Source organism: Hypanus sabinus, chromosome 10 (genome assembly GCF_030144855.1).
Source record: "Hypanus sabinus isolate sHypSab1 chromosome 10, sHypSab1.hap1, whole genome shotgun sequence".
Taxonomy (NCBI): Eukaryota; Metazoa; Chordata; class Chondrichthyes; order Myliobatiformes; family Dasyatidae; genus Hypanus; species Hypanus sabinus.
Window position 1 is genome coordinate 75,725,058 of NC_082715.1, and position 24,369 is coordinate 75,749,426.

The 24,369-nt window shown below is 42.6% G+C and overlaps 1 protein-coding gene across 2 annotated transcripts in view; it reads right to left on the reverse strand.

The window, feature by feature from the left end:
• Positions 1 to 16,445, reverse strand: part of slc17a5 (solute carrier family 17 member 5) — a 55,676-nt gene extending 39,231 nt beyond the window's left edge. The window contains exons 1-4 of one of the 2 annotated variants that reach the window (XM_059982099.1): positions 16,281 to 16,442; positions 12,712 to 12,797; positions 9,954 to 10,150; positions 6,350 to 6,583 (exon numbers count right to left, since the gene is read on the reverse strand). In XM_059982099.1, coding sequence (XP_059838082.1) covers positions 6,350 to 6,583; positions 9,954 to 10,055 — 336 coding nt within the window. In that variant the 5' untranslated portion in view covers positions 10,056 to 10,150; positions 12,712 to 12,797; positions 16,281 to 16,442. Of the gene's footprint in view, positions 1 to 6,349; positions 6,584 to 9,953; positions 10,151 to 12,711; positions 12,798 to 16,280 lie in introns of both variants that reach the window. The other variant, XM_059982098.1, reaches the window with a different exon arrangement.
• Between the last annotated feature and the right edge of the window lie 7,924 nt (positions 16,446 to 24,369).

The following is a 24,369-nucleotide window of genomic DNA, read 5'->3' on the forward strand; positions in this document are numbered from 1 at the left end:
TCTCCCACCATCAGCAAAAACCCAGGCTCTGCAATTTCTTCCTCAAACTTTCTGCTTTATTTTCTTTTTTTAAAATGTTCCATATAACAAATACGTCTTCTTTGGCTTAGTATAAAATTTAGATGAACTATGTAGAACTTTAAAGTGCGCTTTAAATGTGGATCCCGGATCGGCTATACAATCACCTAAGGACCAACCAAAGGAGAACCCCTTAGGAGAAGATTATACATGAGTGATTGCCCTAATAAACTTGAAATGCAATGTGATGTTAAAATAATGAAAAACACCGATGTTTTAAATTTACATATATTAATAGATGATAGTCATCTTAGAGAAAAGCCCAATAAAATTGCTCCAAACCTAACACTGTAAAATTCAAGACCATCTCTCAGTCATCAGCCTTTTGTGTCTGAATCTGTGCCAGCTCATACCTGCACAAGCACAGCTGTCTCATTAAAATTAATGGGGAGAAAAATCATCTAGCAGGAAAATATACAGACTTTAATATGATTTAAATTACTTTACGTACACTTAATTACTTTTAAGTTGTGTGACACATTTGCAGCCTTTCAGGAAGAGTGAATGTTTTAACCACTGGTGTATCCAGGGTCAGTACCTCCCTAGCAGTCAAACACATTAATATGAGAAAATCTGCAGATGGCTGGAAATCCAAAAGAACACACACGAAATGCTGGAGGAACTCAGAAGGTCAGGAAGCATCTATGCAAAACAGTAAACAGTTGACGTTTTGGACCAAGACCCTTCTTCAGGACGGGAAAGGAAGAAGTCAAAGTAAGGAGGTGGGGGAGGGCAGGAAGGAGTACAAGGTGGCGGGCGATAGGTGAAACCGGGGAAAGTAAAGAGTTGGGAAGTGATTGGTGAAAGAGATAAAGGCTAGAGGAGGGGGAATCTGATAGGAGAGGTTAGAAGACCATGGAAAAAAGGGAGAGGAGCACCAGAGGGAAGTGATGGGCAGGTAAGGAGATATGTTGAGAGAGAGAGAAACAGGAATGGGGAATGGTGAAGGGGCGGGGCAAGAAAACAATGCTCACGCCATTAGGTTGGAGGAAGCCGTGCACTGATGTGTCGGAATAGGAGCGGGAAGTGGAATTGAAATGGGTGACTACAGCGAGGTCCTGTTTTTTCTGGCAGACGGAGTGTAGGTGATTAGCAAATTGGTCTCCCAATCTATGTCGGATCTCACCAATATACAGGAGGCCACACCGGGAGCGCCAGATACAGAAGAAGACCGCAACAGACTTGCAGGTGAAATGTTGCCTCATCTGGAAGGAGTGTTTGGGGCCCTGGATGGTAGTGAGTGAGGAGTTATAGGGGTAGGTGTAGCACTTGTTTCACTTGCAAGGATAAGTACCAGGAGGAAGATCAGTGGGGAGGGACGAGTGGACAAGGGAGTCGCATAGGGAGTGATTCCTGTGGAAAGCGGAGGAGGGGAGAGAAGATGTGTTTGGTCGTGGGATTCTACTGAAGATGGCAGATATAGGGAGAATTATGTACTGGTTGCGGAGGCTGGTGGGGTGGTAGGTGAGCACAACAGGAACCCCATCCTCAGTGCGGTGGCAGGATGATGGGGTTAAGGGCAGACATGTGCGAAATGAAAGAGATGCAGGTGAGGGCAGTGTTAGTGGTGGAGGAAGAGAAGCTACTTTCTTTGAAGGAGGAGGACATCTAATTAGTTCTGGAATGAAAAGCCTCATCCTGAGGGCTGATGCAGTGCAGACAAAGGAACTGAGAGAAGGGGATGGCGTTTTACAAGTGACAGGTTGGGAAGCAGTATAGTCGAGATAGCTGTGAGAATCAGTAGGTTTATAAAAGATATCAGTAGATAGACTGTCTCCAAATATGGAGACAGAGAGATCGAGAAACTGGACGGAGGTTTCCAAAATGGGCCTGCCGGACAAGGAAATTTACTTGGTCCATTTCCCTCACCTTTCTCGATCCCCTTGTCTCTATCTCGGGAGACAGCTTATCTACTGATGTCTATTATAAACCCACTGATTTGCAGAGCTACCTGGACTATATCTCTTGCCACCCTGCTACTTGTAAGAATGCCACCCCTTTCTCTCAATTCCTCCATCTCCGCTGCACTGCTCTCAAGATGAGGCTTTTCATTTCAGAACTAATGAAATGCCCTTCTTCAAAGAAAGAGGCTCCTCCTCCTCTTCCAATGCTGCCCTCAAACACACCTCTTGCATTCCACGCATGTCTGCCCTCACCCTGTCCTCCTGCTGCCACACTGGGGTTAGAGTTCCTCTTTCCCTCACTACCAATCCACTAGCCTCTGCATTCAGCACAATTTTCTGTAACTTCTACCACCTCCAATGGGATTCCATCACCAGGCTCATCTCTTCCCCCACCCCCCAACCTTCTGCAGCAATCGTCCTTAGTGACTCCCTTGTCCACTTGTCCCTCCCCACTGAGAACAAGTGCCATCCCCATATCTGCCCATCACCTCCCGCTGGTGCTCCACCCACTTCCCTTTCTTCCATGGTTTTCTACCCTGTCCAGCTCTTTATCTTTTTCACCAGTCAACTTTCCAGCTCTTTACTTCACCCCCTCTGCCAGTTTCACATGCCACCTTGTGCTTCTTCCTCCTTCTTAGAGTGATCTCTCCCCTTCCTTTCCAGTCCTGATGAAGGGTCTGCACCTGAAACGTCAACTGTTTACTCTTTTTCCACAGATGCTGCCTGGCCTGCAGAGTTCCTCCAGCATTTCATGTGTGTTGCTTATGATTACTTTATTAAGCGTTACAACAGCAAAGAAAGAGAAGAAAGGAGAGGGATTAAAAGCACTGTGGTCTTCTCATACCAGAAAATTCTATTGATAAGAGTTAACCAATAAGACAGCTAGATTCAATTAACATGACACCTGGCACTGAAACCAAGAAACTTCCAGAAAAATAAGGCAACTGTAACCACTGGGAAACTCACTAAACAGTAAGATGTATATAAGTGAGTACACAAAAATATAAACAAGCATAGGAAAATTAAAGTACAAGAAAATTAGCAATTCTATACCCCAATTCAACGGCAGAGATAGCCCCAATGCTGCACTATAATATGCCCACGTGCTGGGAGCCAGACTGCTCATGCAAAATCCATACACTAATGAAAGGCATGACCTAATGACAGGTGGATAAGTCACTGGCGATGGAATGATTATCCAATGATCCCAAAGGGACAGCTCTACCTAAGATGCATATTTTCGAGGTCTTAAGCTTGAATACGACAATCAATGCTAGCTATAAAATGTTTAAATATTTTCCATGAACCATGAGTAAATACCTTTAAAATAAATTATCTTTTTTTTTAAATAATTTTTTATTGCATTTTTAAATGATTACAAAGTATGAAAAAACAATGTATATAACCCATACCCCCTCCCCTTAACCCCTCCCCCCTAACTACCCCTTAGAAAAAAAAGAAAGAAAGAAAGAAAGAAAGAAAGAAAGAATGCCTGGTGGTTGGAAGATCTCCACATGCTCCATGGAGTTCGTAATAATTTTAATATGTATATTTATTTCTTTCCCCTAGTAACCAATTGTTTCATCTTAAAAGCATCTATATATTTAATCCTGTCTTTTGTAAATAAGGGCTCCAAATTTTCAAAAATGTTTCATATTTATCTCTTAAATTATAAGTAATTTTTTCTAATGGAATACAACCATAGATTTCTTTCTTCCAAGAATCTATACTTAAATGTGAATCCGATTTCCAAGTAACTGCAATAGCTTTTTTGGCTACTGCCAGTGCAATTTTTATAAATTCTTTCTGATACTTATTTAGTTTGAGTTTCGGTTTTATCCCTTCAATATCACCTAGTAAAAATAATATTGGATTATGAGGAAATTGTGTTCCTGTAATTTGTTCCAGTAAAAGTCTTAAATTTGTCCAAAAAGGTTGAATTTTAGAGCAAGACCATGTCGAATGTAAAAAAGTACCAGTTTCCTGGTTACATCGGAAACACTGATCCGATAAATTTGGATTAAATTTTTTTATTTTTTGTGGTGTAATATATAATTGATGTAGAAAATTATACTGCACTAATCTTAACCGAACATTTATTGTATTTGTCATACTGTCAAGGCATAGTCTTGACCAATTTGTTTCTTCAATTTTAATATTCAAATCACTTTCCCATTTTTGTCTTGACTTGTGGACTCCTTGCTTAATTACCTGTCTTTGAATCAAATTATACATGCAAGATACAAATTTTTTGATATTTCCTTTTTGAATTAAAATTTCTATTTCATTAGATTTCGGCAATAACATTGTTTGACCTAATTTTTCTCTTAAATAAGCCCTTAATTGAAAGTAACAAAATAAAGTGTTGTTTGATATTTTATATTTATTCTTTAATTGTTCAAATGACATTAATATACCTCCTTCAAAACAATTCCCTATATATCTAATCCCATTTTGAATCCAATTATATAAAAGTTGATTGTCCATTGTAAAAGGAATAAGTCTATTTTGAATTAAAGATCTCTTTGCTAATAAAGATTTTTTTATCTCATCATCAACATTTATCTTATTCCATAAATCAATCAAATGTTTTAATATAGGAGATTCTTTCTTTTCCCGTATCCATTTAGATTCCCATTTGTATATAAAATCTTCTGGTACATTTTCTCCTATTTTATCTAATTCTATTCTAATCCATGCCGGTTTATCTTTCTCGAAAAAAGATGCAATAAATCTAAGTTGATTTGCTTTATAATAATTCTTAAAATTTGGAAGTTGTAATCCTCCTAGATCAAATTTCCATGTCAATTTTTCCAACGATATTCTGGACATCTTACCTTTCCAGAGGAATTTCCTCAGATATTTATTTAACTCTTGAAAAAACTTCTGGGGTAATTGTATTGGTAATGATTGAAATAAATATTGTAATCTAGGGAATATATTCATTTTTATAGTATTTACTCTAGCTACTAATGTTATTGGTAGTGCCATCCATTTTTCAAGATCTTCCTGAATTTTTTTCAAAAGTGGTAAGTAATTTAATTTGTATAAGTTTTTTATATCATTATCAACTCTTATACCTAAATATTTTATACCATTTGCTGGCCATCTAAATTGAGTTATTAATCGACATTGATTATAATCTCCTTTAGTAAGAGGCAAAATTTCACTTTTATCCCAATTTATTTTATAACCCGATATTTTCCCATATTCTTCTAGTCTATAAGATAATTTGCGTAGTAAATGTAATGGATCTGTTAAATAAAAATAAATTATCTTTGAAGTTGGTCACCTCCTCCACAAGCATTTTACACCAGTATGATCTTTTAACAGTTCTGGTGCTCTACTATAGGAAGGATGTTGAGGCTTTGGAGAGGGTGCAGAAGAGGTTTTCCAGGATGCTGCCTGGTTTAGAGGACATGTGCTATAAGGAGAGGCTGGACAAACTTTCGTTGTTTTCTCTGGAGCGTCAGAGGCTGAGGGGAGATCTGATAGAGATTTACAGGATTTTGAGAGGCACAGATAGAGTGAGCAGAGAGCATCTGTTTCCTGGGCTAAAATGTCTAATACTAGAGGGTATGCGTTGAAGGTGAGATGGGGATAGGTTCAGGAGGGATGTGAGGGGTAAGTTTTTCACTCAGAGAGCCATGGATGCCTGGAATGCACTGCCTGGTATGGTGGTAGAGGCAAATACATTAGAGGCTTATAAGAGACATTGAATAAACGCATGAATGTAAGGAAGATGGAGGCATATGGACATAGTGTAGGTAGGAAGGACTAGAGTTTGCGTGTTTTTGATTTGCTTTTTAGTAGTTTAGCACAATATTGTGGGCCGAATGGCCTGTTCTTGTGTTGCACTGTTCTAGGTTTTCAATCCAGTTATATTTAATTCCACAAGGAGTTGAAGTATGTAAAGTCCTTAAGATTATTGTACTCCTCTTAGATTCACAATTTTCAAAACATTTGAATGATGCATCACATTTTGTCCAAAAATTATAATTACTGCTGATAGATATCTTTTTTTCTCAAAAATGTTGCATTTTTGGATACCAAATACATTCATAAAAATTAACTAAAATTCTATCTGTAGGAAATATTACAGATTTAAACAGAAAATGTTGGAAACATATCAGACAAGACCTGTGGGAGGAAAAAAAAAGATAATGCTTCAGGTATTTTGGCGGAACTAACCCAAAACATCAACTGTTTTTATTTTCAGAGATACTTATTGACCCGCTGGGTGTTCCCAGCATTTTTGTTTTTTTCAGACTTCCAACATCTGCATTTTTAAAACTTACATTGCTATACAGAATTAATTGTTTCAATAATGCAAAATTCCTAATGCAAAATGACAAATTAGAACATACCTCTCCCAGACCTTCAATAATCCTCAGTACAATTATGCAGTAGGGACCCAATTCAGCTGCTAGTGGAGTCAACAGTGTTAAAACTGAAGTGCCCAGTATCCCAAAACCAAGCAGTAGCTTCCCTCCAAATCTACCAGCCAGATATCCACCAGGAATCTGAGTAACTATGTAACCGTAGAAGAAAGCACTAAGGATCCATCCCTGTATATCCGAATTCCAGTTATATACTTTGCCCTGTTGGAGACAAGGAGAGGCTTATATTAAATGTGACATAGGCAAGCTTGTTCACAGTAAAATTTATTTATTTTTATTTTATTATTTAGAGATACAGTGTGGAACAGCCATTTTCAGCCCAATGAACCACACCACCCTGTAATCCATCTATTTAACAACAGCCTAATCACAGGACACTTCACAATGGCTGATTAACCTACTAAAATGTGTGTCTTTGGATTGTGAAAGAAAACCTGGGGAACCCAAGCAGTTTACAGGGAGAATGTACAAACTCCTAAAAGATGGTGCCAGAATTGAACTCTGGAGAACCCCAAGCTATTATGGCATTGTGTTAGCTAGTATGTTACCATGACAAAATAAAACTACTTGATGTGGATGTAATAAATGAAACAATTGAACAACTAGTTAACACACCAGCACATCAACCACCCACCTCATAGATGTAAATATCTATATTTTGAAGAAATATCATTTGTTCTCAGGGTGAAAGCTATTATCACTCCGTCATACTTTTACAATGGCAAAATTTTCTAAGGAATAGACAATATTTATACTGAGCCATATTAACTAAATGTCAGGATAGGTGAACAACTGCTTAATCAAAATGGCAGGTTTTAAAGATCATCCTTGGCAAATGATAAGTGTTTAGGAAGATAATTTCAGAGCTTAAGGCTTCAGCAATTTAATAAACTATCAACAATGCTGGAGCAATTAATTACATGAGATTCTGCAGATGCTGGAAATCCAGAGTAACACACACAAAATGCTGGAAGAACTCAGCAGAGCAGGCAGGATCTGTGGAAGGGAAGAAACAGTCAGTGTGGTGGGCCAAGGCTCTTTGCCAGGAAGGAATGGAAGGGGGAAGCCGTTCTGTCAAAGTGGGGGGGGGGGGAGGCTCTACCAGAAGCATAGACAGTTTATTCCCCTCTTCAGAGGAAACAAGTACAAAGATTTTTTACAAAGCAGAACTGAAGAAGCACAAATAAGGGTTCAGAGGTGGAGAGATTACGAAAAATCTAGAAAGCTAAGTTTAAAGAAGGAAAAGCATTAATTAAAATGAAAGATATTGCTTCAGCAGAAAGGAACATGGTTTTACATGTACAAGAATGAAGGCTGTATTGGAAAAGATTCCAAGCAACAAAATTTTATATGACCTCTAGTGAACCTTACAACTTCACTTTTTGTAATGGGTTATTTATTATCATCAGCTGTACTCACTAGGTAGATGGTAGGCTTCCTTTAGTTTCAAATTTATTAATCCCATTTAGCATGAAATTTGTTAAGAAAATTTGTAGTCCTATAACTTGATGTTCTTGCAGCAAGAAAATAAGGAAGACAAATGTAATGTAGACCATCATTACAAGGGCCAGAGTACAAGGACCATAGATTTGTGAGTAATGCACACAAAATGCTGGAGGAACTCAGCAGGTCAGGCAACTTCTATGAAGGGAAATCAACAGCTGATGTTTTGAACCAAGTCCCTTCATCAGGACTGAGCTACTGAATTCCACCAGTACTTTGTGGGTATTGCTTAATGTTTCCACACCTGCAGAATCTCTTGTATCTATTGATATTTCATCTGATTTAACTGAGAATATATTTATACTTGACAGAGAACTGAAAACTCTCTTACTTGATACCCAGGAGTGAAAAGGTTGCCATTTGAGATATAACTGAGCAGGAATTAGCAGGTCAGAGGAGTGGCATGGTCCAACTTTATCTCCTTTTCCTAATACTTCGTTTCAATTTTTCATTCCCAAATTGTCAGGAAAACATGGAAATATTGCTCCAACACTTCTTTACCTAACCCCCTAAAAACCCCAGCAAAGTGCATGATTGATGCAACTCTATGTACAATGAAGAACATCTTCAACTATTGTATGTGGGCCTACGGTATTGAAGATCTGTGAAGCAATGTGTTAGAGCAGTAGTTCCTCGGGTTATCAAACTGCTATTTCAATTTTCCAAGAGACCCAAGGTGTTTTTCCAGATGCTCCTAATCCATGGAATAGTTATGGACCAGGAATGTCCACAAGTACATGAAGATGCTACTGTTGAAAGGTCCTTTAAGCAATCTCTTCCAGCTCAGAGCATGTGTCAGGAGTCTGGGTCAGGCATGTACATGATGTGGAGTGGTATTCACAACTGACTGAGCATAATTATAACTTCGACATTCTAAGTGTTGTCTTGAGAGAGAACAATGATCCTGCCAATGAACACGGCGAATTTTGTGAAGAATGTAATAGATATATTTCTCAATATCCAGGTTGTTTATGATCCATGTACAGTGCCTATAAAAAAATATGGCTATTTTTGACACTGATCAACAGAAAAGGACTCTTCCATGTCAAAAGTGAAAGCAGATATCTACAAAGTGATCTAATTACAAATGTAAAGCAAACGTCGACAGCGCTTCTCCCTATAGATGCTACCTGACCTGCTGCTTTCCACCAGCATTTTGTGTATGTTGCAGATAATTGTTTGAATTAGTATTCACCCCCTTTAATATGACAGACCAAATCATCACTGGTGCAGCCAATTGGTTTTATAAGTCACATAATTGGTTAATTGGCTATCACCGTGTGCAGTCAAGGTGTTTCAATTAATCGTAGTAAAAATACACCCAAATCTGGAAGGTCCAGCTGCTGGTGAGTCAGTATCCTGGCAAAAACTACACCAAGAAGAGAAAAGAACACACCAGGCAACTCCACAGAAAGGTTATTGAAAAACACATTTCAGGAGATGGATACAAGAAAATGTCCAAGTCACTGAATATCCCTTGGAGTACTGTTAAGTGAATCATCAAGAAATGGAAAGAATATATCACAAGTGTAAATTTGTCTAGAGCTGGCCTTCCTCAAAAACTGAGTGACCGTGCAAGAAGGGGACTAGTGAGGAGGCCACCAAGAACCCTATGACAGCTCTGGAGGAGTTACAAGCTTCAGTGGCTGAGATGGGAGAGACTACACATACAACAACTGTTACCCACGTGCTTCACCAGTTGCAGCTTTATGGGAGAGTGGCAAAGAGAAAGACACTGTTGAAAAAAACACATATGAAATCTCAGCTAGAGTTTGCCAGAAGACATGTGGGAGATTCTGAAGTCAGCTGGAAGATTCCATGGTCTGATGTAACCAAAACTGAGTAGACTAAACACTATATTTGGCATATTGGTGCAGGTATATACGCAATTGCAAAACTTGAACAATACCTCAAGGCATAACATTAAGGAATTCTTTGCATTCAAAGGTTGATTTCCTGATCAATTGTATTAAGCAATAATTGTGCTATGATTAGGTCAGTTTTAGTAACTTAAAAAGTAAATAATTCCATTTGAGTATACAGGCAAGAGACAGAGCAAAGACCTTACCTTTTTCCCACTATTTTGGAGAGTAACGTTGCTGTGTGGTGGACATGCCTCAACACTCCCATTCTTGGGCACAGTTGCGTTATCATCCAACATCTCAACCATTGCCACACTGAGATTTACACGTAGCGCATAAACAACAAAAAATCCCCAAAAGGCCAAAATCGCTAGGTTATATCGAGCTGAGCAACAACCTGGTACTGGAAAAAACATTGAGAATAGTTATTGGAAAAATACACAAATACACTCAGAGGCCACTTTATTACATACACCTGCTCATAATGCAAATATCTAATCAGCTAATCATGCAGCAGCAATTCAATGCATGCAGACATGGTCACAATATGTAGTCTAGACATCAGAATGGGGGAGAAATGTGAATAAAGTGACTTTGACTGTGTTGGTGCTTGATGGGGTGGTTTGAGTATCTCAGAAAATGCTGATCTCTTGGGATTTTCACACACAATAGTCTCAAGAGTTTACAGAGAATACGGTAATGTGAAAAATAATAAATATCCAGTGAGCACCACTTCTGTGGCTGAAAACACCTTTTTAATGAGAGAAGTCAGAGAATGGCCAGATTGGTTCAAGCTGACAGAAAGATAGTAACTCAGATAACCACGTATTACAACAGTGGTTGTGCTGAAGAACATCTTTAAACATACATGTCGAACTTTGCAGCAGAAGACCATGAACATGAACTCAGTGGCCAATTTTTTTGGTACAGGAAGTACATAATAATTGGTCACTGAGAGTAAATTTATTTGTATATGATTCTATACTTAAGAACATAAAAACATTATAAAATAAGAAAAGGAATAGACTACTTGACCCCTCAAGCCTACTCCACCATTCAATTGGCCATAGATGATCTGCCCAAGGCTTCTGTTCCTTATAGCCCTCAATTCCTCAGTCTTTCAGAAATTAACTGCATCCTCTTTAAATACCTCTAATTCCAGAGTTTTACCACCAACTGCTAGAAGAAACTTCTATGAAGCTCGGTTAACATCCCTTCATCTTAAAGCAGGTCCCTTTTTATAAGTTTTTCTCACTTGTGGAAACTGTCACACACCCTCAGGTTCTTACGTGTTTCAGTAAGATCACCTCGACTGCCCCCACACATTCTTCTAAACTCCAAAGTGGATAGATCTGATTTTTTAAAAGCCATTTTTCACTGGAATGCAGAAAATGGAACAGTACAGCACAGTACAAGCCCTTCAACCCACGATGTTCTGCCACAATCTTTTAACCTATGCCACGATCAATCTAACCCTACCCTCCCACACAGTGCTCTATTTTTGTAACATGCACATACCTATCTAAGAATCTCTTAAATACTCCTAATGTATCAGTCTCCATCATAATCCCCAACAATGTGCTCCAGAGGTCCACTTTGTGTTAAAAAAAAACATCTGACATTCCACCCTCCACCCACACTTTCCTCAATCACCTTGAAATTACGCCCTCTGGTATTAGCCATTTCCACCTTGGCTGTCCACTCTATCCATGCCTCTTATCATCTTATACACCTCTCATCCTGGGAATTAGCCTAGTGAATCTTTTTTGGATTGCCTCCAATGCTGATGCAGCATTTCTTAAATCTGTGTTATGGTACTCCAGGTATTGTCTCAACAGCTGTACAGCTATTACATTTCTTTTTCTAAATTCCTAACCTCTTAAAATAAAGGCCAGCCCCTGTCCACTAGCTGCATTCCTTCTTCACATTGGCTTTCATAAATCAATTAAGTACAGGAGTTGGGATCTTATGTTGAAGTTGTACAGATGTTGGTGAGGCTTAATTTGGAGGATCGTGTACAGATCTGATCACCTATCTACAGGAAAGATATCAATTAAGATTGAAAGAGTACTGAGAATTTTGATGCTGTTGTTGTTTAATGTAATTTCCAGAACACAAGTGTAAAGAAAAACAAAGTAATTGTTACTACAGATCTGATGCAGCACAAAAAGTACACAATAAGGAACACAATAATCATTTAAAATATGATAAATATAAATACAATAGCTTATATACATAGACAGATTGAATATTCATAAAGTGATGCAAGGCACAGGAGTGTCTGTACATAAGGTGACTGACAGGAATTTATAAAGTAGTTGTGGTTGGGGCTATGGAGGGGAGAGGATTAGTGGGTGGAGGTGTTGATCAGCCTTACTGGATGTTGCCAGTTCTTGAGGACATGAATAAAAGGGAAAGGTTGAATAGGTTAGAACTTTATTTCCTGGAGTGTAGAAGAATGAGGGGAGATTTGACAGAGGTGTACAAAATTGAGGGGTATAGATAGGATAAATGCAACCAGGTTTTTACTCTGAGTTTAGATGAAACTAGAAGTCATGAGTTAAGGATGAAAGGCAAAATGTTTAAGGGGAACATGAGGGAGAATTTCTATAAACTCAAGAGGGTGGTGAGAGTGTTGGAACAGGCTACCAGAGACAGTGGGGTGAATGTAGGTTCAATTTCAACATTTAAGAGAAGTTTGAATAAGTAGTGTACCTAGATGGGAGGGGTATAGAGGGTGCAGGTTGATAGGACTAGGTAGAATAAGAGCTTGGTACAGACAAGATGGGCTGAAGAGCCTGTTTCTGTGCTCTAGTTTCTATAACTCGCAAGTCTTCACCCACTCACTCACCCCATCAATAACCTCTCTCAAAGTCCAAATATTATAAGTGTAACATGCCCCCACACTTACTTATTAATTAATACTCATTAATAATATCTCAATATCATTGTTTAATGCCTTACATAGTGTTCCATCCTTCAGATCCTTAACTATAGTTGAGGACCAAACACTGGCCCTTGGGGCATTCCATTTGTTACACACTTCCAGTCTGAAAGAAAGACAGATAGATTCTGTCTCTATCTTCAATGTGATCATCATTCTTCAATCCACAATAACACAATTTTCCCAACGTAATCTGCTCTTATGCCCCACCCTTTTATATGAGACAAATTGCTAAATGTTGTATGGGCATTTAAAAGCAGAGACAAAGATGTAGGCATGGATTTGAAAGGATGAACTACACTAGTAGGAGGATATCCAATCCTACCATGTCTATGCAAATGAAGCAGTCAAATGTCCAACTTTCTCTGCGTCATTCTTCTAAGCTCAATTATTTTCTGGATTATTTTTCAAGTTCTTTTAGCTCTTCGTATTTTTAAACTGTCAAGGCTACAGTGTCAACATTAGTCTTGATCTATTCTTCTGGAAGGGAAAACTATTTAATTAATGAGATGAATTTCAGTGTAATGCTTTTAGAATAGAAATCAGGAATTCCAAATAGAGCATTCTTTTATCCCAGTAACATTCAATTTCAGAATCACTGATTTCCAACTTTTTAACTGTAACAAAAATAATGCTTGTTTTGAATTCAAGAGACCAGTTCTCCAATAGTTTTAATATTTAATGGTATTATTCGAAACATGTTCACATTGAGTTTCAGCATACAAATTCACTACTATATTTCAACTTACACCATAAAGACTGATTTTATTGAATTAAGATTGTTCTAGCTGTAGTGGTAATGGGGCCAAGTTCCCACAACCTATTAAATGCTCCAAAGGCATCTCAAATAGCCTCTGACTACCAAGTCCAGCTCCTGGCCTTCTCGTGTGGCTTAGCCATTTCTACTGCAAAGGCAGATAACTGGTGCCATAAAGCCAGTCGCTTTGGGCAGATGGGGCTCGTCGGTCATGATTGACACCTCACCTAGAAGGAAAACTCTGCTCTCAAACCTCCACAGCCTTGCAGCTATGACCACTCATGGAGCTGGCTTCAGGAGGAAACCCCAAGGGAAAAATCAGGAGCCAGAGTGCCTAAGGCAGTCCCACATTAAGTTCAATGTTGACTGGCAACTCCTGTGATGCTGCTGGTACCAAACTGTATCGACCTCTGCTGTTCCTTCAGGTTCATCAGATGCGTGGAGAGGGGGAGCTTGCTACACGAGCAACAACCTGCTCTCCATATCGTACTGCCCAGGCTTGTGCATCTAGACAGCTAGGATGCAACATCTATGGTCAACTCTGACCAAAGAAGGCCTTGGTTCAGCAGCTCATTGGATTAAAATCAAGTTTACAACACCTCAACATTCAGGGCAAGTTTCTGATATTAGCAAATATCATACTCTGGTGTAAGAGGATATTAATATAGTTTTTAAGTACGCAGAGCATGAATATGGTACTTACAAGAAGAAAGATTAGGATGTTATGTAGAAATTGTATAAGTAATGCCTAATTCGGAGTATTGTGTCCAGTTTTGGTCACCTATCTACAGGAAGGATGTCAGTAAGATTGAAAGCGTGCACAGAAAATTTACTAGGATGTTGCTAGAACTTGAGGACCTGAGTTATAGGGAAAGGTCTAATAGTTTAGGACATTATTTCCTGGAGTGTAAGAGAATGACGGGAGATTATGACAGAAGTATACAAAATAGTGCAGGATGTAGATAGGGTAAATGCAAGCAGGCTTTTTCCACTGAGGTTGGGTGAGACTAAAACCAGAGGGATCAGGTTAAGTATAAAAGATTAAATATTTAAGTGGAACATGAGGGGGAACTTCTTCAGTCAGAGAGTGATAAGAGTGAGGAACAAGCTGCCAGCGGAAGTGGAGGGTGCGGTTTAAATATCAATATTTAAGAGAAACTTGGATAGGCACATAGATAGGTGGGATATGGTCCGGGTATAAGTTGATAGTTCAGCATAGTCTAGATGAGCCAAAGGGCCTGTTTCTGTGCTGTCATATTCTAAGGCTCTATGACACGCATTTCTTATATCCCAAATAAGCGTATAGTATTTATCATAAGGATGAAAAATACAATCTTTCTTATGGTGAGTACTACTTGCTCATTTGGGACTGATGCTCAATTTGACTTGTCTTAGCAATATTAACAAATTAGATGGATTTCAGTAAAATTGGTTTTGCCCACTGAAGATGGCTGGGACTAAAGTGGTGTGGGGTTGGGAGGGAGGACTTAGGACTTAGATCTGTTGACTCACAGACATTGTTAAATACTAAACACTCAAATGGCAAGAAATGTTGATAAGACTGTTTAAGTGACTTAAGACAGTACTGTAAACAGGAATAAGTTTTACCAATTATTGATTGGGCTATGGCTGACTTGAAATGTGTCAAGTCAGGTGGTCATTGAAAAGAGGATGCTGTCCAAGTTGCATGCCATCTTGGACAATGACTCCCATCCACTCCATAACTTACTGGTTAGGCACAGGAGTACATTCAGCCACAGACTCATTCCACTGAGATGTAACACTGAGCGTCATAGGAAGTCATTCCTACCTGTGGCCATCAAACTTTACAACTCCTCCCTCGGAGTATCAGACACCCTGAGCCAATAGGCTGGTCCTGGACTTATTTCCACTTGGCATGATTAACCTATTATTATTTAATTATTTATGGTGTTATATTGCTATATTTCTTCACTATTCTTGGTTGGTGCGGCTGTAACGAAACCCAATTTCCCTCGGGATCAATAAAGTATGTCTGTCTGTCTGTTTGATTCCAAAGTATTTGTCTGGTGTTAGGAAGAGGCTTGCGTGAAGGAACTGAAAATGAAAATCCAGTAAAGGCAGAGGAGAGATGGTTATAAACAGTTTAAAGATCATTGAATAGTTTTCATATTTAAAATGGAGGCATCAGTTCTAATGCAAGAATCTATAATTACCGAACACAGATTTAAAGTTTCGTGACCGAAGGAACCCCGGGATTCATTTCAACATAATAAATTGTACCTTTCTCGAAATGCTCGAGAAGAAAATTGCATAATAACTTTCGGAAATAAATTACGTAAGAATACATTTGCAGGGCTAAGAGGAAAAAGCAAATACAATTTGAGTAACTCTTAAGAGACACACCAGACTGTGAGAACCTATGGACCATGCACTTGTGTTTATTACTACAATTTTCACTGTTTTTAAATCAGAGCAAGATTCATGGTCGAATTGCACATCGAAAATGCTGCATCTCTCTCAAAAAATGGACATAAGTTACAACTCTGAAAAGCGTTAGACACCCGATCACAGTACCTTATCTCCCAAATCATCTAATGAACCCCCTGATAACTCTGTAAACAAAGGAGAATGTGCGAATGCTGGAAAGTAGAACACACACAAATCAGGCAGCATCTTTGGAATGGAATAAACAGCCGGAGGTTTCGATCTGGAACGTCGACTGTTTATTCCGCTCCACAGATGCTGCCTGACCTGCTGCGTTCCTCCAGCATTTTCTGTGTGTTGCTCTGGATTTCCAGCATTTGACAGGGAATTAATGTTGACATAAAGCCTGGAATTGCAAACACACACCTCTCCTCCTCCGCTCCCCCGACAGCAGCGGCTGTACATCCTCTCGGTTCTGTTCTTCCATTTCGGAGCCGTCAGCTGACATCACCAGCCGGAACCACTCGCCGGTCACGAGCAGAAATCACTTCCGGCCTCGCGGCTTCCATCCGCCCCCAGGATGTCACAAGAGCGTGCGCGCCGACTGCCGCTTGTGGAAACCGCGGAGCGTGCGCGCCGACTGCCGTTTGTGGAAACCGCGGGGCGTGCGCGCCGACTGCCGCTTGTGGAAACCGCGGGGCGTGCGCGCCGACTGCCGCTTGTGGAAACCGCGGGGCGTGCGCGCCGACTGCCGCTTGTGGAAACCGCGGGGCGTGCGCGCCGACTGCCGCTTGTGGAAACCGCGGGGCGTGCGCGCCGACTGCCGCTTGTGGAAACCGCGGGACGCGCCGACTGCCGCTTGTGGAAACCGCGGAGCGTGCGCGCCGACTGCCGCTTGTGGAAACCGCGGAGCGTGCGCGCCGACTGCCGCTTGTGGAAACCGCGGGACGCGCCGACTGCCGCTTGTGGAAACCGCGGGGCGTGCGCGCCGACTGCCGCTTGTGGAAACCGCGGAGCGTGCGCGCCGACTGCCGCTTGTGGAAACCGCGGGACGTGCGCGCCGACTGCCGCTTGTGGAAACCGCGGAGCGTGCGCGCCGACTGCCGCTTGTGGAAACCGCGGGACGTGCGCGCCGACTGCCGCTTGTGGAAACCGCGGAGCGTGCGCGCCGACTGCCGCTTGTGGAAACCGCGGGACGCGCCGACTGCCGCTTGTGGAAACCGCGGAGCGTGCGCGCCGACTGCCGCTTGTGGAAACCGCGGAGCGTGCGCGCCGACTGCCGCTTGTGGAAACCGCGGAGCGTGCGCGCCGACTGCCGCTTGTGGAAACCGCGGGACGCGCACTTGAACTTCAGCGGGCTGGAAACCGTGGAGCGCGCACAAACTTCAGTGAGCTGGAAACCGTGGAGCGCGCACTTGAACTTCAGCGGGCTGGAAACCGTGGAGCGCGCACAAACTTCAGCGAGCTGGAAACCGTGGAGCGCGCACAAACTTCAGCGAGCTGGAAACCGTGGAGCGCGCACTTGAACTTCAGCGAGCTGGAAACCGTGGAGCGCGCACTTGAACTTCAGCGAGCTGGAAACCGTGGAGCGCGCACTTGAACTTCAGCGAGCTGGAAACCGTGGAGCGCGCACAAACTTCAGGGAGCTGGAAACCGTGGAGCGCGCACATACTTCAGCGAGCTGGAAACCGTGGACCGCGCACTTGAACTTCAGCGAGCTGGAAACCGTGGACCGCGCACTTGAACTTCAGCGAGCTGGAAACCGTGGAGCGCGCACTTACTTCAGCGAGCTGGAAACCGTGGACCGCGCACTTGAACTTCAGCGAGCTGGAAACCGTGGACCGCGCACTTGAACTTCAGCGAGCTGGAAACCGTGGACCGCGCACAAACTTCAGCGAGCTGGAAACCGTGGAGCGCGCACAAACTTCAGCGAGCTGGAAACCGTGGAGCGCGCACTTGAACTTCAGCGAGCTGGAAACCGTGGAGCGCGCACAAACTTCAGCGAGCTGGAAACCGTGGACCGCGCACTTGAACTTCAGCGAGCTGGAAACCGTGGAGCGCGCACAAACTTCAGCGAGCTGGAAACCGTGGAGCGCGCACTTGAACTTCAGCGAGCTGGAAACCGTGGACCGCGCACAAACTTCAGCGAGCTGGAAACCGTGGAGCGCGCACTTGAACTTCAGCGAGCTGGAAACCGTGGACCGCGCACAAACTTCAGCGAGCTGGAAACCGTGGAGCGCGCACAAACTTCAGCGAGCTGGAAACCGTGGGGCGCGCACTTGAACTTCAGCAAGCTGGAAACCGTGGAGCGCGCACTTGAACTTCAGCGGGCTGGAAACCGTGGGGCGCGCACTTGAACTTCAGCGAGCTGGAAACCGTGGAGCGCGCACTTGAACTTCAGCGGGCTGGAAACCGTGGAGCGCGCACAAACTTCAGCGAGCTGGAAACCGTGGAGCGCGCACAAACTTCAGCGAGCTGGAAACCGTGGAGCGCGCACTTGAACTTCAGCGAGCTGGAAACCGTGGAGCGCGCACTTGAACTTCAGCGAGCTGGAAACCGTGGACCGCGCACTTGAACTTCAGCGAGCTGGAAACCGTGGAGCGCGCACAAACTTCAGGGAGCTGGAAACCGTGGAGCGCGCACATACTTCAGCGAGCTGGAAACCGTGGACCGCGCACTTGAACTTCAGCGAGCTGGAAACCGTGGAGCGCGCACTTACTTCAGCGAGCTGGAAACCGTGGACCGCGCACTTGAACTTCAGCGAGCTGGAAACCGTGGACCGCGCACAAACTTCAGCGAGCTGGAAACCGTGGAGCGCGCACAAACTTCAGCGAGCTGGAAACCGTGGAGCGCGCACTTGAACTTCAGCGAGCTGGAAACCGTGGAGCGCGCACAAACTTCAGCGAGCTGGAAACCGTGGACCGCGCACTTGAACTTCAGCGAGCTGGAAACCGTGGAGCGCGCACAAACTTCAGCGAGCTGGAAACCGTGGAGCGCGCACTTGAACTTCAGCGAGCTGGAAACCGTGGAGCGCGCACTTGAACTTCAGCGAGCTGGAAACCGTGGACCGCGCACTTGAACTTCAGCGAGCTGGAAACCGTGGAGCGCGCACAAACTTCAGGGAGCTGGAAACCGTGGAGCGCGCACATACTTCAGCGAGCTGGAAACCGTGGACCGCGCACTTGAACTTCAGCGAGCTGGAAACCGTGGAGCGCGCACTTACTTCAGCGAGCTGGAAACCGTGGACCGCGCACTTGAACTTCAGCGAGCTGGAAACCGTGGACCGCGCACAAACTTCAGCGAGCTGGAAACCGTGGAGCGCGCACAAACTTCAGCGAGCTGGAAACCGTGGAGCGCGCACTTGAACTTCAGCGAGCTGGAAACCGTGGAGCGCGCACAAACTTCAGCGAGCTGGAAACCGTGGACCGCGCACTTGAACTTCAGCGAGCTGGAAACCGTGGAGCGCGCACAAACTTCAGCGAGCTGGAAACCGTGGACCGCGCACTTGAACTTCAGCGAGCTGGAAACCGTGGAGCGCGCACAAACTTCAGCGAGCTGGAAACCGTGGAGCGCGCACTTGAACTTCAGCGAGCTGGAAACCGTGGACCGCGCACAAACTTCAGCGAGCTGGAAACCGTGGAGCGCGCACTTGAACTTCAGCGAGCTGGAAACCGTGGACCGCGCACAAACTTCAGCGAGCTGGAAACCGTGGAGCGCGCACAAACTTCAGCGAGCTGGAAACCGTGGGGCGCGCACTTGAACTTCAGCAAGCTGGAAACCGTGGAGCGCGCACTTGAACTTCAGCGGGCTGGAAACCGTGGGGCGCGCACTTGAACTTCAGCGAGCTGGAAACCGTGGAGCGCGCACTTGAACTTCAGCGGGCTGGAAACCGTGGGGCGCGCACTTGAACTTCAGCGAGATGGAAACCGTTGGGTGCAATGGAAAGGAAACTCGCCAAATCTTATAAACATTCTGAACGGGAGACTCCTTACTAATTGTATAGTCTGCAATTATTATTTCAAGTATACTTAATGAATGTTTTAATGTACAATATAAAAACAAATCTCGGGAAAGATACAACATTGTTTCACAACGCATGGGACAGATTAGCCTTGGGAGGAAGTTAGCCTCATTGATGCTACATTGGCAAATAGAGCAATGACAAAGGCGGCCAGTGGATTTATCACAAGCACGAGGAAATCTGCAGATGCTGGAAATTCAAACAACACACACTAAATGCCGGTGGAACGCAACAGGCCAGGCAGCATCTATAGGGAGAAGCACTGTCGATGTCAGTCCTGACGAAGGGTTTCAGCCCGAAACGTCGACAGTGCTTCTCCTTATAGATGCTACCTGGTCTGCTGTGTTCCACCAGCATTTTGTGTGTGTTGCAGTGGATTTATCGGATGCGTATGTTGTGGAGGATGAACGCCACAAGTAGAGTCTGCCATTTGGAATCAGAATCCAGTTTAACATCACTGGCATATAACCTGGAATTTGTTGTTTTGCGGCAGCAGTAAGTTGCAATACATAATAACAGGAAAAAATTACAAAAAGATAAATTAAGTAGTGTTAAAAGAGAGCAGAATGAATAAAAGCGAGGCAGTGTACATGGGTTTATTGTCCATTCAGAAATCTGATGGCTCTGTTTACATTGTAAATATGTGTTGGGTTTTTTTATATTTATGCAGATTTTAAACAATTTTACATAATTATTATTTATAATTGTTGAATGTTATTGTTTTTTGTTGCATGCTGTGCCCTGACCAACGCACCACAGTAAACTCCTAACACATGTAAGTGTATATGGCGAAGAGTTGATCCTTGCCGAGTTACCAGCCACAGGATGTACAACAGCACAATATGTATTGTGGTCTGGCATTCCCTTCTGTCAACCCTCACCATCATGGCAGGGGGATCAAACCTGGTTCAATGTGGATGATAAAAAGACTTACCTAAAAATGAAATGACAATCTGGGAAAGCTACAACACAGACCTACATAATTCCAAAAAGCAAAAAAAACCCAACATACATAGGGAAAAAAGACTAAGCATTCTGTCAAGGAATAAATCAGACCAAAGCGCTGTAATTCTGTTATGAATGCTACTGGAAGCAGAAAGATGAATATCCCCATCTTCAACGATGATGGAGTCCTGCATGAGATTACTAAAAACGTGGCTGGAGGAATCACGTCCATCCCGGAAATCCTGAAGGAATGATCTATCTCAGCTTCTTTGTGAGATCCTTTAACCTGTCTGTAGCTATTTTAATGAAGTCCACGCGATATCAAGAAATGACTGAGAGCACCAGATCTGACAAACTTTATGAGACCAGACAACATCCTGGCTGTAGTACTAAAGACATGCACCCCAAAACGAGCACACTTTTAACCTAGCTGCTCCAATAACAGTTACAACTGATCCTAACCACCTATCCGACAATCTCTTTGACCCACTACCATCAAGGAGGTACAGGAGCATCAGGACTAGGGCTGCTGTTTTGTGGGTTCACCATGATCTGAGGAAATGTGTGTGTGTGTGTATACACAGCCAGCTGACAATAAACTCGAACATGAACTAATCTATCTAGCAATGTAGAAAAAATTCTTGGCTCAGAAAAAGCAAGACAAATCTAGCCAACCACTGCTGTTCAATTAATATAATCTTAATTATATACAAAACTATGCAAAGTATTAGCGACAGTGCTAACAAGCAGCACTTATACTCCAATGGCCTAATTACTGGTTCCCAGTTTAGATTTTACTAGGAGTGGTCAGTTCTAGCCCTCACCACAAAACTGGTCCAACCAGGGACCGAAGAGCCAAACTCATGAAGTAACATGAACGTCTGCTACCTCCACCATCTGAAATGGTGGAGCAGACTCAATGGGCTAAATGGACTAATTCTTCTACATCTTATGAACCCCAATTATGCAGCCTACACCACTAACAACAAGAGCAACTGGAACCAGAATCAGATTTATTATCCTTAACATACTGAATTTCATGAAATTTGTTGTTATGCAGCAGCAGTACTGCGTATTATATAAGGAGTTATTATAGGTTACAATAATAAATATAAATAATTCAAAAAGAAAGGTAGTATTTGAGGATTCAGGGAACTCCTGGACCTAACAAAGTGGCCACTGAATGTACGTTTCTGGTTTTCTGCTGCTGTACCAGATCCATTTCAAGATTTAATGTCATGTGCATTCAGAGATGTTCTTCTGCACACCTGCGTTGTAACATGGATTTCTCAATTACTGTCACCTTGAATCAGTCTAGCCATTTTCCTCTGACCCTTCTTATTGACGAGGTGTCTTTTCCTCTCCATTCTGATGTTTGATCTGAACAACAACTGAATCTTTTGACCATCTCTGCATACCTTTATGCATTGAGTTGCTGCCACATGATTGGCTGATAAGGTATTTGCATTATGAACAGTTGTACAGGTGTACCTAATAAAGTGGTCACTGTGAGCACACTCCAGTATCCTAATTGCTAGTGCTCCTTTCAGGTTTTACCAGGAGTGCTCAGCTGTGGCCCCGACCACAAAATTTGTCTAAACATCGACCAAAGAGCAAAACTCCAGGCATAGAAGCCGAAAGTCTGCTGCCTTCATCTTGAACACCAAATATGTTGCCTACACCACTAATAAATCAGATTCAGGCTTATTATCACTGACATATATTGTGAAATGTGTTCTTTTCCTGCAGTAGGACAGTGCAATGGATAAAAATTACTATAGGTTACAACAGGAAATAGAAAAATAAATAAATAATTCAAAAAGAGAACAAAGTAGTGAGCTCCAGGATGTTCTCCTTACTTGGGAATATATTTAATTGTTGGTAGATCTATTTTTCAGAAGTCGATGATTTAAGTTATGGAAAAATGCCAAAGAAATTTGAATTAGAGCAGACAACAATAGGGGGAGATGTAACAGAAGTTTCAATCTGTTGAATTCTGGTACAGTACTGGTCATGGAAATAATATCCCTTAATTTACTCATCTTTGTCGAGTGCTGTACTTGGCTGTCATTGGGGTCAGGACAATTGTACATCAGCGTTTGATACTTGTGCAGGATAAAGAGAAGCCAAGCCTAACTGTGGTCATAAATAACTTTGTAACAGTAACATCAGCAGTACTGTGTCCAGTTTTGACTTCTTACCAAGAAGAATACACAAGCATGACAGAGGTATCATGGGTTCCTGGAGGGTTTTATATAGTCACTACTGAGAGCCTTTTTGCCCATCTAGAAAGGACAGTCACCTGTGGAATTAGAAACCGAATGGTAATCTGAATATTTTCCTTTTATGAAGAGCGGACAGAGAACAACAAAAGTTTCACTTTCCAATTTAATTTGAAAATGAATATAGAATATTCCTTTTCTTCTGTGGTCTACTGTCCTTCTTCTTCAACCCTTTACCTCTTCCACCTGTCACCTCTCAGCTTCGTATACTGTAATGTATATGGATTTCAGCAAGGCATTTGATAAGGTACCCCATGCAAGGCTTATTGAGAAAGTAAGGAGGCATGGGATCCAAGGGGACATTGCTTTGTGGATCCAGAACTGGCTTGCCCACAGAAGCAAAGAGTGGTTGTAGACAGGTTGTATTTGGCATTTAGGTTAGTGACCAGTGGTGTGCCTCAGGGATCTGTTGTGGGACCCCTGCTGTTCATGAATTTTATAAATGGCCTAGATGAAGAAGTGGAGGGATGGGTTCATAAATCTGCTGTATAGTGTGGAGGGCTGTCAGAGGTTACAGCGGGACATCGATAGGATGCAAAACTGGGCTGAGAAGCGGCAGATGGAGTTCAACTCAGATAAGTGTGAGGTGGTTCACTTTGGTAGGTCAAATATGATGGCAGAATATAGTATTAATGGTAAGACTCTTGGCAGTGTGGAGGATTGGAGGGATCTTGGGGTCCAACTCCATAGGACACTCAAAGCTGCTGCACAGGTTGACTCTGTGGTTAAGAAAGCATACAGTGCATTGGCCTTCATCAATCGTGGGATTGAGTTTAAGAGCCAAGAGGTAATGTTGCAGCTATATAGGACCCTGTTCAGACCCCACTTGGAGTACTGTGCTCAGTTCTGGTCGCCTCACTATAGGAAGGATGTGGAAACCATAGAAAGGGTGCAGAGGAGATTTACAAGGATGTTGCCTGGATTGGGGAGCATGCCTTATAAGAATAGGTTGAGTGAACTCGGCCTTTTCTCCTTGGAGCAATGTAGGACGAGAGATCTCATAGTTTTAAAGGCACAGTTTTAAAGTGCTTGATAGTAGGTACAGAGGAGATGTCAAGGAAAAGTTTTTTATGCAGAGAGTGGTGAGTGCATGGAATGGGCTGCCGGCGACATTGGTGGAGGCGGATACAACAGGGTCTTTTAAGAGATTCCTGGATAGGTACATGCAGCTTAGAAAAATAGAGAGCTATGGGTAACCCTAGGCAATTTCTATAGCAAGGACATGTTCAGCACAGCTTTGTGGGCTGAAGGGCCTGTATTGTGCGTA